General features: G+C 48.7%; 1 protein-coding gene across 2 annotated transcripts in view; it reads left to right on the forward strand.

Moving 5' to 3' along the window:
* Positions 1-13,012, forward strand: part of LOC134433268 (serine/threonine-protein phosphatase 4 catalytic subunit-like) — a 30,598-nt gene extending 17,586 nt beyond the window's left edge. Inside the window, exons 7-10 of one of the 2 annotated variants that reach the window (XM_063182141.1) lie at positions 1,750-1,876; positions 7,912-8,101; positions 11,687-11,861; positions 12,305-13,012. In XM_063182141.1, coding sequence (XP_063038211.1) covers positions 1,750-1,876; positions 7,912-8,101; positions 11,687-11,816 — 447 coding nt within the window. In that variant the 3' untranslated portion in view covers positions 11,817-11,861; positions 12,305-13,012. Of the gene's footprint in view, positions 1-1,749; positions 1,877-7,911; positions 8,102-11,686; positions 11,862-11,935; positions 12,071-12,304 lie in introns of those variants that run through there. The other variant, XM_063182140.1, reaches the window with a different exon arrangement.
* Positions 13,013-16,766: the final 3,754 nt, after the last annotated feature.

Here is a 16,766-nt window from a genome sequence, read left to right on the forward strand (position 1 = left end):
TTTTAACCCAAAACGTCCCGAATATCCCAATATATTCCAAATATCCCAAATACTCAAAATGTCCCAAATGGCCCAAAATATCCCAATAATCCCAAGTATTCCAAAATATCCCAAAATACCTTAAAAACCCCAAATGTCCCAAAATACCCAAAACTCAAAAATGTCCAAAATTGCTGATTTTAACCCAAAATTTTCAGATTTTCTGCGTCCACGGGGGCCTCTCGCCGTCCATCCAGACCCTGGACCAGATCCCGGCCCCAAAAACCCCAAAAACCCCAAAACCCCCCAAAACCCCAAAATACCGAAAAATGAAAAATGTCCAAAAATTGCCGATTTTAACCCAAAATGCTCCAAAATTTTCAGATTTTCTGCGTCCACGGGGGCCTCTCGCCGTCCATCCATGCCCTGGACCAGATCCCTGTCCCAAATACCCAAAATATCCCAAAAACCCCAAAACCCCCAAATACCCCAAAATACCCAAAAGTTAAAAGTATTCAAAATTGCCGATTTTAACCCAAAATGCCCCAAAATTTTCAGATTTTCTCCGTCCACGGGGGCCTCTCCCTGTCCCTTTTCCTGTCCAAAAGGACCCCAAATACCCCAAAAACCCCAAAAATCCCACACACCCCAAAACCCCCAAAATACCCAAAAATCAAAAATGCCCAAAATTGCCGATTTTAACCCAAAATGCTCCAAAATTTTCAGATTTTCTGCGTCCACGGGGGCCTCTCCCTGTCCCTTTTCCTGTCCGCAATGACCCCAAATATTCCAAAAACCCCAAAAATCCCAAAAACCCAAAAACCCCCAAAAACCCCAAAATACCCAAAAGTTAAAAGTATTCAAAATTGCCGATTTTAACCCAAAATGCTCCAAAATTTTCAGATTTTCTGCGTCCACGGGGGCCTCTCGCCGTCCATCCAGACCCTGGACCAGATCCCTGTCCCAAACACCCCAAATACTCCAAAAACCCCAAAAACCCCAAAAACCCCCAAAACCCCAAAATACCCAAAAATGAAAAATGTCCAAAATTGCCGATTTTAACCCAAAATGTCCCAAAATTTTCAGATTTTCTGCGTCCACGGGGGTCTCTCCCTGTCCCTTTTCCTGTCCACAATGACCCCAAATATTCCAAAAACCCCAAAAATCCCACACACCCAAAAACCCCAAAATACCCAAAAACCAAAAATGTCCAAAATTGCCGATTTTAACCCAAAATGCCCCAAAATTTTCAGATTTTCTGCGTCCACGGGGGTCTCTCCCTGTCCCTTTTCCTGTCCAAAAGGACCCCAAATATTCCAAAAACCCCAAAAACCCCAAAACCCCCCAAACCCCCAAAATACCCAAAAATCAAAAATGTCCAAAATTGCCGATTTTAACCCAAAATGTCCCAAAATTTTCAGATTTTCTGCGTGCACGGGGGCCTCTTGCCGTCCATCCAGACCCTGGACCAAATACCACAAATACCCCAATTATCCCAAAATACCCCAAAAATCCCACACACCCCAAAAACCCCAAAATACCCAAAAATCAAAAATGCCCAAAATTGCCGATTTTAACCCAAAATGCTCCAAAATTTTCAGATTTTCTGCGTGCACGGGGGCCTCTCCCTGTCCCTTTTCCTGTCCACAATGACCCCAAATATTCCAAAAACCCCAAAAATCCCAAAAACCCCCAAAAACCCCAAAATACCCAAAAGTTAAAAGTATTCAAAATTGCCGATTTTAACCCAAAATGCCCCAAAATTTTCAGATTTTCTGCGTGCACGGGGGCCTCTCGCCGTCCATCCAGACCCTGGACCAGATCCGCACCATCGACCGCAAGCAGGAGGTGCCGCACGACGGCCCCATGTGCGACCTGCTCTGGTCCGACCCCGAAGGTACCTGGGCACACCCGGGCACACCTGGGCACACCTGGGCACACCTGGGCACAAAAACCCCCAAAAAATCCGGGAAAAATTAAAAAAATCCCAAAGATTTTAGCCCAAAGTTCATGAAATTGGCAGCAAAAATTCGCCTGAAAATTCACCGAGTTGGTGCCAGTGAGGGACAGCTGGGCACACCTGGGCACACCTGGGCACACCTGGGTACAAAAAACCCCCAAAAAGTCCGGAAAAAATAAAAAAAATCCCGAAGGTTTCAGCCCAAAATTCACGAAATTGGCCCCAAAAATCAGCGAAATTCAATGTATTGGGCACAGTGAGGGACACCAAAAAAAACCCCAAAAAATCCCAAAGATTTTACCTTAAAATTCATTAAATTGACCCCAAAAATTCACTTCAAAATTCAGGGATTTGGGCACAGTGTGGGTCAGGTCTGGGCACAAAAAACCCCGAAGAAATCCGGAAAAAATTAAAAAAATCCCGAAGGTTTCAGCCCAAAATTCACGAAATTGGCCCCAAAAATCAGTGAAATTCACTGAAAAATTCAATGTATTGGGCACAGTGAGGGGCACCAAAAACCCCCAAAAATCCCCCAAAAATCCCAAAAAATGCCTCAAAAAATCCCCAAAATTGTGAAGATTTCACCCCAAAATTCATGAAATTGGTCCTAAAAATCAGCGAAATTCACTGGAAAATTCATTGAATTTGTTACAGTGAGGGACACCAAAAAACCCCAAAAAAATCCTAAAAAAATCCCAAAGATTTGACCCCAAAATTCATTAAATTGACCCTAAAAATTCACTTCAAAATTCATAAAATTGGTTACAGTGAGGGACAGGTCTGGGCACAAAAAACCCCAAAAAATCCTGAAAAAATTCAAAAATTCCTGAAGTTTTTAGCTCAAAATTCACGAAATTGGCCCCAAAAATCAGCGAAATTCACTGAAAAATTCAATGTATTGGGCACAGTGAGGGACACCAAAAACCCCAAAAAATCCTAAAAAAATGCCCAAAATTGTGAAAATTTCATCCCAAAATCCCAAAGATTTGACCCCAAAATTCATGAAATCGACCCCAAAAATTCAATTAAAAATTCACTGAATTGGTCCCAGTGAGGGACCGGTCTGGGCACAAAAAACCCCAAAAAATCTTGAAAAAATTCAAAAATTCCTGAAGTTTTTAGCTCAAAATTCCCTAAATTGACCCCAAAAATTCACTTCAAAATTCACAAAATTTGTCACAGTGAGGGACAGGGGAGGGACCCAAAAAATCCTAAAAAATCAAAAAATCCCAAAGATTTCAGCCCAAAATTCACAAAATTGGCCCCAAAAATCGCCTGAATCCGGTCCAAAAATTCTTGGATTATTCACAATAATCCCCCAAAAATTCCTCAAAAATTCACCGAAATTGTGAAGATTTCACCCCAAAATTCACCAAATTGGCCCCAAAATCAGCGAAATTCACTGAAAAATTCAATGTATTGGGCACAGTGAGGGACACCAAAAAACCCCAAAAAAATCCTTAAAAAATTCCCAAAATTGTGAAGATTTTGCCCCAAAATCCCAAGATTTGACCCCAAAATTCACCAAATTGACCCCAAAAATTCACTTCAAAATTCACTGAATTGGTCCCAGCGAGGGACAGGGCTGGGCACAAAAAACCCCCCAAAAATCCTGAAAAAATTTAAAAAATCCCGAAGGTTTTAGCCCAAAATTCACGAAATTGGCCCCAAAAATCAGCGAAATTCACTGAAAAATTCAATGTATTGGGCACAGTGAGGGGCACCAAAAACCCCCAAAAATCCCCAAAAAATGCCTCAAAAAATCCCCAAAATGGTGAAGGTTTCACCCCAAAATTCATGAAATTGGCCCCAAAAATCAGCGAAATTCACTGAAAAATTCAATGTATTGGGCATAGGGAGGGACACCAAAAATCAAAAAAAAATCCTAAAAAATCCCCAAAATTGTGAAGATTTTGCCCCAAAAATCCAAGATTTGACCCCAAAATTCACCAAATTGACCCCAAAAATTCACTTCAAAATTCAGTGAATTGGTCGCAGCGAGGGACAGGTCTGGGCACAAAAAACCCCAAAAAAACCCGGAAAAAATTTAAAAAATCCCGAAGGTTTCAGCCCAAAATTCACGAAATTGGCCCCAAAAATCAGCGAAATTCACTGGAAAATTCAATGTATTGGGCACAGTGAGGGACACCAAAAACCCCCAAAAATCCCCCCAAAATCCCAAAAAATGCCTCAAAAAATCCCCAAAATTGTGAAGATTTCACCCCAAAATTCACGAATTTGGCCCCAAAATTCAGCGAAATTCACTGGAAAATTCAATGTATTGGGCACAGTGAGGGACACCAAAAAACCCAAAAAAATTCCTAAAAAATCCCAAAGATTTGACCCCAAAATTCATTAAATTGACCCTAAAAATTCACTTCAAAATTCATAAAATTGGTTACAGTGAGGGACAGGGGAGGGACACCAAAAGTCCTAAAAAAATAAAAAAAACCCCAAAGATTTCACCCCAAAATTCACAAAATTGGCCCCAAAAATCGCCTGAATCCGGTCCAAAAATTCTTGGATTGTTCACAATAATCCTCAAAAAAAGCCTCAAAAAATCCCCAAAATTGTGAAGATTTCACCCCAAAATTCACCAAATTGGCCCCAAAATTCAGCGAAATTCCCTGGAAAATTCAATGTATTGGGCACAGGGAGGGACACCAAAAAACCCCAAAAAAATCCTAAAAAATGCCCAAAATTGTGAAGATTTTACCCCAAAATCCAAAGATTTGACCCCAAAATTCATTAAATTGACCCCAAAAATTCAATTAAAAATTCACAAAATTGGTCCCAGTGAGGGACAAGTGAGGGACCCCAAAAATCCTAAAAAAATCAAAAAAACCCCGAAGATTTTAACCCAAAATTCACAAAATTGGCCCCAAAAATCGCCTGAATCCGGTCCAAAAATTCTTGCATTATTCACATTAATCCCCAAAAAATGCCTCAAAAAATCCTCAAAATTGTGAAGATTTCACCCCAAAATTCACCAAATTCGCCCCAAAAATCAGCGAAATTCACTGAAAAATTCAATGTATTGGGCACAGTGAGGGACACCAAAAAACCCCCCAAAACCCCTGAAAAAATCCCAAAGATTTGACCCCAAAATTCATTAAATTGACCCCAAAAATTCACTTCAAAATTCACAAAATTGGTTACAGTGAGGGATAGGGCTGGGCACAAAAAACCCCAAAAAATCCTGAAAAAATTCAAAAATTCCTGAAGTTTTTAGCTCAAAATTCACGAAATTGGCCCCAAAAATCAGCGAAATTCGCTGGAAAATTCAATGTATTGGGCACAGGGAGGGACACCAAAAAACCCCAAAAAAATCCTAAAAAAATCCTCAAAATTGTGAAAATTTCATTCCAAAATCCCAAAGATTTGACCCCAAAATTCATGAAATCGACCCCAAAAATTCACTTCAAAATTCACTGAATTTTTCAGTGAATTTCGCTGATTTTTGGGGCCAATTCATCCAAATTTTTTCGTAAAAACTCCAAATTTTTTCCGATTTTTTCGGGGTTTTTTTCCTTTTTTTTGGTTATTTTTAATCTCACATGTCCCTCACATGTCCCTGACATGTCCCTCGCATGTCCCTCACCTGTCCCTCACTGTGACCGATTCCGTGAATTTTTAAGTGAATTTTTAAGTGAATTTTTTTGGGCCAATTCATCCAAATTTCATCGTAAAACCTCCAAATTTTTTGCGATTTTTTTGGGGTTTTTTTCCTCTTTTTTGGGTATTTTTTATCTCTCATGTTCTTGACGTGTCCCTCACATGTCCCTGACCTGTCCCTCACTGTGATTGATTCCATGAATTTTTAAGTGAATTTTTTGAGGCCAATTCATCCAAATTTCATCATAAAAACTCCAAATTTTATCGTAAAAACTCCAAATTTTTTGTGATTTTTTCAGGGTTTTTTTCCTTTTTTTTTGGGGTATTTTTTATCTCACATGTCCTTGACATGTCCTTGACATGTCCCTCACCTGTCCCTCACATGTCCCTCACCTGTCCCTCACTGTGACCAATTCCATCCATTTTTAAGTGAATTTTTAAGCGAATTTTTTGAGGCCAATTCATCCAAAATTTATCATAAAAACCCCAAATTTTTTGCGATTTTTTGGGTTTTTTTTTTCTTTTTTTTTGGGTATTTTTAATCTCACATGTCCTTGACGTGTCCCTCACATGTCCCTCACCTGTCCCTCGCTCTGACCAATTCCATGAATTTTTAAGTGAATTTTTTGGGGCCAATTCATCCAAATTTCGTCATAAAAACCCCAAATTTCATTGTAAAAACCCCAAATTTTTTGCGATTTTTTTTGGGTTTTTTTCCTTTTTTTTTGCATATTTTTTATCTCACATGTCCTTGGCGTGTCCCTCACATGTCCCTCACCTGTCTCTCACCTGTCCCTCACTGTGACCAATTCCATCCATTTTTAAGTGAATTTTTAAATGAATTTTTTGGGGCCAATTCATCCGAATTTTATCATAAAATCTCCAAATTTTTTGCGATTTTTTTTGTGTTTTTTCCTTTTTCTGGGTATTTTTTATCTCACGTGTCCTTGGCATGTCCTTCGCATGTCCCTCACCTGTCCCTCACTGTGACCAATTCCGCCCATTTTTAAGTGAATTTTTAAGTGAATTTTTTGGTGTCAATTCATCCAAATTTTATCATAAAAACTCCAAATTTTTTCCCATTTTTTCGGGGTTTTTTCCTTTTTTTTGGTTATTTTTAATCTCACATGTCCCTCACATGTCCCTGACGTGTCCCTCGCATGTCCCTCACATGTCCCTCACTGTGACCAATTCCGTGAATTTTGAAGTGAATTTTTAAGCGAATTTTTTGAGGCCAATTCATCCAAATTTTTTCGTAAAACTCCAAATTTTTTGCGATTTTTTTCGGGTTTTTTTTTCCTTTTTTTCGGGTATTTTTTCATCTCACATGTCCTTGGCATGTTCTTCACATGTCCCTCACTGTGACTGATTCCGTGAATTTTTAAGTGAATTTTTAAGTGAATTTTTTTGGGCCAATTCATCCAAATTTCATCGTAAAACCTCCAAATTTTTTGCGATTTTTTGGGGGTTTTTTTCCTCTTTTTTGGGTATTTTTTATCTCTCATGTTCTTGACATGTCCCTCGCATGTCCCTCACCTGTCCCTCACCTGTCCTTCACTGTGACCAATCCCATCCATTTTTAAGCGAATTTTTTTGGGCCAATTCATCCAAATTTCATCATAAAAACTCCAAGTTTCATTGTAAAAACCCCAAATTTTTTGCAATTTTTTTTGGGTTTTTTTCCTTTTTTTTTTGCGTATTTTTTATCTCACATGTCCTTGACGTGTCCCTCACATGTCCCTCACCTGTCCCTCACTGTGATCGATTCCGTCCATTTTTAAGTGAATTTTTAAGTGAATTTTTTTGGGCCAATTCATCCAAATTTCATCGTAAAAACTCCAAATTTTTTGCGATTTTTTTCGGGTTTTCTTTCCTTTTTTTCGGGTATTTTTCATCTCACATGTCCTTGACATGTCCCTGACATGTCCCTCACCTGTCCTTCACATGTCCCTCACCTGTCCCTCGCTGTGACCAATTCCGTGAATTTTTAAGTGAATTTTTTGAGACCAATTCATCCAAAATTTATCATAAAAACCCCAAATTTTTTGCGATTTTTTCGGGGTTTTTTTCCTTTTTTTTGGGGGTATTTTTTATCTCACCTGTCCCTCACCTGTCCCTCACATGTCCCTGACCTGTCCCTCACATGTCCCTCACCTGTCCCTCACTGTGACCAATTCCGTCCATTTTTAAGTGAATTTTTAAGCTAATTTTTTGGTGCCGATCCATCAAATTTCATCCTAAAAACCCCAAATTTCATCGTAAAAACCCCAAATTTTTGCCATTTTCTCGGGGTTTTTTTCCTTGTTTTTCATCTCCCGTGTCCCTGACGTGTGCTTCGCGTGTCCTTGGCGTGTCAGACACCACGGGCTGGGGCGTGTCGCCGCGCGGCGCCGGTTACCTGTTCGGCTCCGACGTGGTGGCGCAGTTCAACGCCGCCAACGAGGTCTCCATGATCTGCCGCGCCCACCAGCTCGTCATGGAGGGCTACAAGTGGCACTTTGGCGAGACCGTGCTCACCGTCTGGTCCGCGCCCAATTACTGCTACCGGTATGTAAATGAGATGCTAATGATATGCTAATGAAGTGGTTTTTGATTGGGAGATACCTGGGGGACAGGTGGGGCTGGGGACACCAGCTCGTCATGGAGGGCTACAAGTGGCACTTCGGGGAGACCGTGCTCACCGTCTGGTCCGCGCCCAATTACTGCTACCGGTATGTAAATTATATGCAAATGAGGTCTTAATTATGCGGTTATTTACTGGGGGTTGCGTTAAGGACAGGTGTGGTTTGGTCACACCTACGCAGGCAGTGATGGGCTCCAGGTGAGGAGCTCCAGACATGAGTAGGAGAGTGAAAAAGGGGCCCAATTACTGCTACCGGTATGCTAATTATATGCAAACTATATGCTAATGAAGTGGTTTTTGATTGGGAGTTACCTGGGGGACAGGTGGGGCTGGGGGACACCAGCTCGTCATGGAGGGCTGCAAGTGGCACTTCGGCGAGACCGTGCTCACTGTCTGGTCCGCGCCCAATTACTGCTACCGGTATGCTAATCATATGCTAATGAGGTCTTTATTATGGGGTGTTTTATTGGGGGTTGTGCTAAGGACAGGTGTGGTTTGGTCACACCTGTGCGGGCAGTGATGGGCTCCAGGTGAGCAGCTCCAGACATGAGCAGGAGAGTGAAAAAGGGGCCCAATTACTGCTACCGGTATGCTAATGATATGTAAATGATATGCTAATGAAGTGGTTTTCGATTGGGAGTTACCTGGGGGACAGGTGGGGCTGGGGGACACCAGCTCGTCATGGAGGGCTGCAAGTGGCGCTTCGGGGAGACCGTGCTCACCGTCTGGTCCGCGCCCGATTACTGCTACCGGTATGTAAATGATATGCTAATGAGGTCTTAATTATGCAGGTTTTATGCGGTAGTGTTATAACGTACAGGTGTGGTTTGGTCACACCTGTGCGGGCAGTGATGGGCTCCAGGTGAGCGGCTCCAGACATGAGCAGGAGAGTGAAAAAGGGGCCCAATTACTGCTACCGGTATGCTAATCATATGCTAATGAGGTCTTAATTATGCAGGTTTTATGCGGTAGTGTTATCACGTACAGGTGTGGTTCGGTCACACCTGTGCAGGCAGTGATGGGCTCCAGGTGAGCGGCTCCAGACATGAGCAGGAGAGTGAAAAAGGGGCCCAATTACTGCTACCGGTATGCTAATGATATGCAAATGAGGTCTTAATTATGCGGTTATTTACTGGGGGTTGCGTTAAGGACAGGTGTGGTTCGGTCACACCTGTGCAGGCAGTGATGGGCTCCAGGTGAGGAGCTCCAGACATGAGTAGGAGAGTGAAAAAGGGGCCCAATTACTGCTACTGGTATGCTAATTATATGCAAACGATATGCTAATGAAGTGGTTTTTGGTTGGGAGATACCTGGGGGACAGGTGGGGCTGGGGGACACCAGCTCGTCATGGAGGGCTACAAGTGGCACTTTGGGGAGACCGTGCTCACCGTCTGGTCCGCGCCCAATTACTGCTACCGGTATGCTAATCATATGCTAATGAGGTCTTAATTATGCGGTTATTTACTGGGGGTTGCGTTAAGGACAGGTGTGGTTCGGTCACACCTGTGCAGGCAGCGATGGGCTCCAGGTGAGGGGCTCCAGACATGAGTAGGAGAGTGAAAAAGGGGCCCGATTAGTGCCAATTGCATGCTAATGAGATGCTAATGAGGGCTTAATTACGCGGGTTTTATGCGGTGGTTATCTCAGGCGCAATGGGGTTGGTCTCACCTGTAAAGGGGTCCAGGTGTGCCGGTCTTGGCAGAGGTAGAAAGGTGGAAATGGTGCCTGATTGGCGCTAATTGCATGCTAATGAGATGCTAATTAATGTGGGAATTATTGGGGAATTAATGGGGGAATTAATTAGGGACAGGTGTGGTTTGATCACACCTGTGCAGGTGAAGCGATGGCTCCAGGTGAGGGGCCCAATTGCTGCTACAGGTATGCAGATTAGATGCTAATTAAGTGTTAATTACATGCAAATTATGCTCAGTTTAATGAGGCACGGGAGGGTGTGGCTTGTAGCCGGACTCTGCCTGAATCTCCAGGTGAGCTGGGCAGGTGAGCAGAGAACCCCGCCTCCAAATATGCAAATGAGGTGCGATTCTATGCAAATGAGATGCAAATGGGGGCTGGGTGTGGGAGGAGTCAGGCTGGGGTTGGCCGGGCTCCAGGTGAATCAGACAGGTAAGAATGCGGCAAAACCCCAGGAAAAGCGATTTAATGAGATGCTAATGAGATGCTAATGAGGCTCGGGATGCAAAGGGGCGGGGCTGGAGCCATCAGGTGGGGCTGGGCGGGGTTTGGGGATCGCCAGGTGAGAACTCTCTGAAGAATTCCGCTAAAACTGAATAATGAGATGCAAATTAAGCACAAACACCTCACAAATGCCATGCAAATGAGATGCAAAAGGCGTGTGAAACACAAAGTGGGCGGAGCTTGGGGCAGTCAGGTGGAGGTGGGGTGCCCAGGTGCGCTGGGCAGGTGGCAGCTCCACCAAAACCGACTAATGAGATGCAAATAAAGTAGAAATTATATTCAAATGAGATGCAAATGAGATGTCAGACACAGAGGGGGCGGAGCTTGGGGCAGTCAGGTGGGGCTGGGGTGCCCAGGTGAGCTGGGCAGGTGAGAAATCTGTTTGAAAGTGCCCCTAAAACTGAATAATGAGATGCAAATTAGGTACACACACCTCACAAACACCATGCAAATGAGATGCAAATGAGATGCAAATGAGGACCATAGTCAAAAGGTGAGCTGGGCAGGTGAGAGCTCGCTATGAGCCAAATAATGAGATGCAAATAAGGTAGAAATGCTATTCAAATGTGATGCAAATGAGCCGTGACACAAAGGGGGCGGAGCTCGGGTGCCATTCAAATTATATGCAAATGAGCCGTGAGACAGAGGGGGCGGAGCTCGGGTCAGTCAGGTGGGTTTGGGGTCTCCAGGTGAGCTGGGCAGGTGAGAACGCTGTTTAAAAGTGCCCCTAAAACTGAATAATGAGATGCAAATGAGATGCAAGTTTCGTATATATATATGACATATGCCATGCAAATGAGATGCTAATGAGGGATAAGACACAAAGGGGGCGGAGCTTGGGGCTGTCAGTTGGGTTGGGGGTCTCCAGGTTAGAACTCTCTTGAAGAATTCCACTAAAGCGGATTAATGAGATGCAAATTTGATGCAAAAGAGATATATGGGACATATATTATGCAAATGAGATGCAAATGACGCATGGAACGCGAAGGGGGCGGAGCTTGGGGCAGTCAGGTGGGGCTGGGGTTGTCCAGGTGAGCTGGGCAGGCAACAACTCTGCTAAGAATTCCACTAAAACTGGATAATGACATGCAAATTAGATGCAAATGAGATGTAAGTGACAGATGCAATGCAAATGAGATGCTAATGAGCATGCGAGACACAATGGGGGCGGGGCTTGGGGTTCTCAGGTGTGTTTGGGTTCTCCAGGTGAGAGCTCTTAAGAATTCCGCTAAGACCGAATAACGAGTCGCAAATTACGCATAAACGCCATGCAAATGAGGTGCTAATGAGGTGCCGACGCCCCCCCCCGGCAGGTGCGGTAACGTGGCGGCCATCTTGGAGCTGGACGAGCACCTGCAGAAGGAGTTCATCATCTTCGAGGCGGCGCCGCAGGAGACGCGCGGCATCCCCGCCAAGAAACCCGTGGCCGACTACTTCCTGTGACGCACCTGGGCACACCTGGGGGCACCTGGGCACACCTGGGCACACCTGGGTATGGCTAGGGTACACCTGGATATGGTTAGGATACACCTGGGGGCACCTGGGTACTTCCTGTGACGCACCTGGGCACACCTGGGGGCACCTGGGCACACCTGGGGGCACCTGGGCACACCTGGGCATGGCTAGGGTACACCTGGGCATGGCTAGGATACACCTGGGCACACCTGGGGGCACCTGGGCACACCTGGGGGCACCTGGGGGTACCTGGGTATGGCTAGGGTACACCTGGGTATGGCTAGGGTACACCTGGGCACACCTGGGCGCACCTGGGCGCACCTGGGCATGGCTAGGGTACACCTGGGGGTACCTGGGTACTTCCTGTGACGCACCTGGGCACACCTGGGCATACCTGGGTACACCTGGGGGCACTTGGGTATGGCTGGGATACACCTGGGCATGGCTAGGATACACCTGGGCACACCTGGGCAAACCTGGGCACACCTGGGTATGGCTAGGGTACACCTGGGTATGGCTAGGGCACACCTGGGCACACCTGGGGTTATCTAGGGCACACCTTGGCACACCTGGGTATGGCTAGGGTACACCTGGGGGCACCTGGGGGCATCTCGGGTACACCTGGGATACACCTGGGGGCACTTGGGATATTCCTGGAAACATCTGGGCACACCTGGCGGTACCTGGGCACACCTGGGGGCATCTCAGATAGACCTGGGTATGGCTAGGGCACACCTGGGGGCACCTGGGGGCATCTCAGATACGCCTGGGGGTACCTGGGGTACACCTGGGGGCACCTGGGCACACCTGGGGGCATCTCAGATACACCTGGGGGAACCTGGGCACACCTGGGTATGGCCAGGGTACACCCGGGAACACCTGGGGGTACCTAAGATACACCTGGGCACACCTGGGGGCACACCTGGGCACACCTGGGATATAGCTGGGTGTACCTCAGGTAGACCTGGGCACACCTGGGGGCACCTGGGATAGACCCGGAGGTGCCTGAGACACACCTGGGTATGGCTGGGGTACACCTGGGGGCACCTGGGCACACCTGGGTATGGCTGGGGTACACCTGGGGGCACCTGGGCAAACCTGGGCACACCTGAGATACACCTGGGCACACCTAGGTATGGCTGGGGTACACCTGGGCAAACCTGGGCACACCTGAGATACACCTGGCCACACCTGGGTATGGCTGGGGTACACCTGGGCAAACCTGGGCACACCTGAGATACACCTGGGTACACCTGGGTATGGCTGGGGTACACCTGGGCACACCTGGGCACATCTGGGTATGGCTGGGGTACACCTGGGCACACCTGGGCACACTTGGGGAGTACCTGGGGGTAGCTGGGCATGGCTGGGGCACACCTGGGCACACCTGGGGGTAGCTGGGCACACCTGGGGGTACCTGGGGTGTTCCTGTGCCACACCTGGGCACACCTGGGGGTACCTTGGATAGACCTGGGCATATCTGAGGGCAGCTGGGCACACCTGGGGGGTACCTGAGATGCACCTGGGAACACCTGGGCACACCTGGGGGTGCCTTGGATAGACCGGGGCATATCTGGGGGTATCTGGGCACACCTGGGGGTACCTGGGCACACCTGGGGGTACCTGGGATGTTCCTGTGACACACCTGGGCACACCTGGGGGTACCTGGGATGTTCCTGTGACACACCTGGGCACACCTGGGGGTGTCTGTGATAGATCTGGGCACACCTGGGGGTACCTGAGACACACCTGGGAGTACCCGGGATACACCTGGGGGTACCTGGGCACACCTGGGGGTGTCTGTGATAGATCTGGGCATACCTGGGGGTACCTGAGACACACCTGGGCACACCTGGGAGTACCTGGGATACACTTGGGGGTAGCTGGGGGCACCTGGGTATTGCCAGGGCACACTCGGGGACACCTGGGATAGACCTGGGCACACCTGGGGGTACATCTGGATACACCTGGGGGGGCCTTGAATGGACCTGGCAGCACCTGGGCACACCTGGGGGTACCTGGGCACACCTGGGGGGTACCTGGGCACACCTGGGGGGTACCTGGGCACACCTGGGGTTACCTGGGCACACCTGGGGTTACCTGGGCACACCTGGGGGGTACCTGGGCACACCTGGGGGGTACCTGGAGGCACCTGAAGGTACCTGGGGAACATCTGTGACCTCCTGAGGTCACCGTGGGGGCACCTGGGCACACCTGGGACACACCTGGGATCCACCTGGGGGTACCTGGGCACACCCGGAGGTACCTGGAGGCACCTGGGCACACCTGGGGGTGTCTCTGATAGATCTGGGCATATCTGGGGGTACCTGGGACACACCTGGGCACACCTGGGATCCACCTGGGGGTACCTGGGCACACCTGGGGGTACCTGGGACACACCTGGGGGTACCTGAGACACACCTGGGCACATCTGGGGCACACCTGGGATCCACCTGGGGGTACCTGGGACACACCTGGGGGTACCTGGGACACACCTGGGCACATCTGGGGCACACCTGGGATCCACCTGGGGGTACCTGGGCACACCTGGGGGTACCTGGGACACACCTGGGGGTACCTGAGACACACCTGGGCACATCTGGGGCACACCTGGGATACACCTGGGCACACCCGAGTGCCCTCGAAGGACAAAACTGGGCACACCCGAGTGCTCCAGGGGTCACCTGGGCGCACCTGGCATCGCCCCTGAGCTCAGCTGGGGCCACCTGGGGTGTGGGGCCGGCCTGGGGACCCCCCCCCCCACCCCGTGACCTTCGGGGCGACCCCAGGTGTGCCCAGGTGACCCTCAGGGCCCCTCCCCCTCCCTTCCCCCTCCCCCCGCGCGCGTTTTGGGGCCAAAAGGGGAATTTTTTGTGTTTCTGCCTCGTTTTCGGCTCCGTTTGGATAAAAAAAAGTTCGAAAAATCCCAAAGAAAGTTTCCCGGGAATTTTGGGGAAGCGGGGGATGGGCGGGGGGGGGGCAATCCCATCATCCTCTGCGGCAGAACCAAGATGGCGGCACCCACGAACCAAGATGGCGGCGCGCGTGAGTCCCCACGTGACCGTAAATCCAAGATGGCGGTCTCTGCGCCGGAAGTGTTGGTGCAGGGCAGAAATGGGAACAAGTGGGTGACGTCACGGATCGGGCCACGCCTCCTCTACCGAAGCCACGCCCACAAATGGGCGTGGTCAGCAGCGTTTTAGGCCTGGCTGCCTCCCCTCACTTTAAATCTCGCGAGATCTGGGAAAGGGGCGGCGGGAGAGCAGCGAAATCTCGCGGGAGTTTCCTTATCGGAGGACTGAGAATCTCGCGAGACTTGGGAGGGGCAGGGAAGGAGGGGAGGGGGGTTTAAAATCTCGCGAGATCTCCTGTGGAGATGCCCTGAGGTCTCGCGAGATTTGGAGCAGGGAGGAGGGGAAATCTCACGATAACACGCATCGATACTGACGGAAATCTCGCGAGATTTGTGTAAAGGGCGGGATTGAGGGAAAAGCTTCAGGTCGTGAGGGGGTTGAAATCTCGTGAGATTGCCCGTAAAGAAGGGGCGTGGTCTCGCGAGATTTCGTGTGTGGGGAGGAGGAGGAGGAGCAAGGCCTGGAGAAGGCAGGGCCTGGAACACCGGCATGGCGGCCACGGGGAAGGGTCAAAATCTCGCGAGAGTTGGTGTGAGGGAAGGGCGGGAGCGAGGAGAGGGCGGGAAAGGGAAGGGGCGGGGCCTCGACCCCAAATCAGAGACCCCAAACCCCAAACTGGGACCCCAAACCCCAAACCGGGACCCCAAACCCCAAATCAGAGACCCCAAACCCCAAACTGGGACCCCAAACCCCAAACCGGGACCCCAAACCCCAAACCAGAGACCCCAAACCCCAAACCAGAGACCCCAAACCCCAAACTGGGACCCCAAACCCCAAACCAGAGACCCCAAACCCCTCACAGGCCCGAACCCCAAATATGGGGCACAAAACCCCAAACCTGGAACCCCCAAACTGGCCCCAAATTCCAAACCGGAGACCCCCAATAAGACCCCAAACCCCTCACAGGCCCTGACTCCAAACCAGAGACCCCAGACCCCAAATCAGGGACCCCAAACCCCAAATCAGACCCCAAACCCATCACAGCTCCGACCCCAAACCAGGCACCCCAAACCCCAAACTGGGACCCCAAATCCCAAACCAGAGACCCCAAACCCCTCACAGGCCCAAACCCCAAATATGGGGCACAAAACCCCAAACCAGGGACCCCAAATTCCCAACCGGGGGCACCAAACCCCAAACTGGGACCCCCAAACTCCAAACTGGGACCCCAAACTCCAAACCAGGGAACCCAAACCCCAAACCAAAATTTGGGCCCCGAATTGGCCCCAAACCCAAAATCAGGGGCCCCAAACCCCTCACAGGCCCTGACACCAAACAAGGGACCCCAAACCCCAAACCAGGGACCCCAAATTGGAAACTGGGACCCCAAACTGGCCCCAGACCCCAAATCAGAGACCCCAAATCCCAAATCAGGGACCCCAAACCCCTCACAGGCCCTGACCCCAAACCAGGGATCCCAAACCCCAAATCAGGGACCCCAAACCCCAAACCTGGAACCCCAGATCAGGGATGCAAACCAGAGACCCCAAACTCCAAATCTGGGATCACAAATCCCAAAGCAAAGACCCTAAACCCAAAATCAGGGACCCCAAACCCCAAACTGGGACCCCAAACCCCAAACCAGAGACCTCAAATCCCAAATCAGGGACCCCAAAATGACCCCAAACCAGGGACCCCAAATCCCAAATCCGGGACCCCAAACCCCAAATCAGGGATCCCAAATCAGGAACCCCATAATTCCCCCACATTTAAAAGAACTTCAAAACCTTCCTGGAATCCATTGGGGACCCCCCAAAATCTCTCTGGGAATCCCAAAATTAAAAAAAAAAAAAAAAAACTAAAA

This window comes from Melospiza melodia, unplaced genomic scaffold, assembly GCF_035770615.1.
Source record: "Melospiza melodia melodia isolate bMelMel2 unplaced genomic scaffold, bMelMel2.pri scaffold_157, whole genome shotgun sequence".
NCBI classification, from domain to species: Eukaryota; Metazoa; Chordata; class Aves; order Passeriformes; family Passerellidae; genus Melospiza; species Melospiza melodia.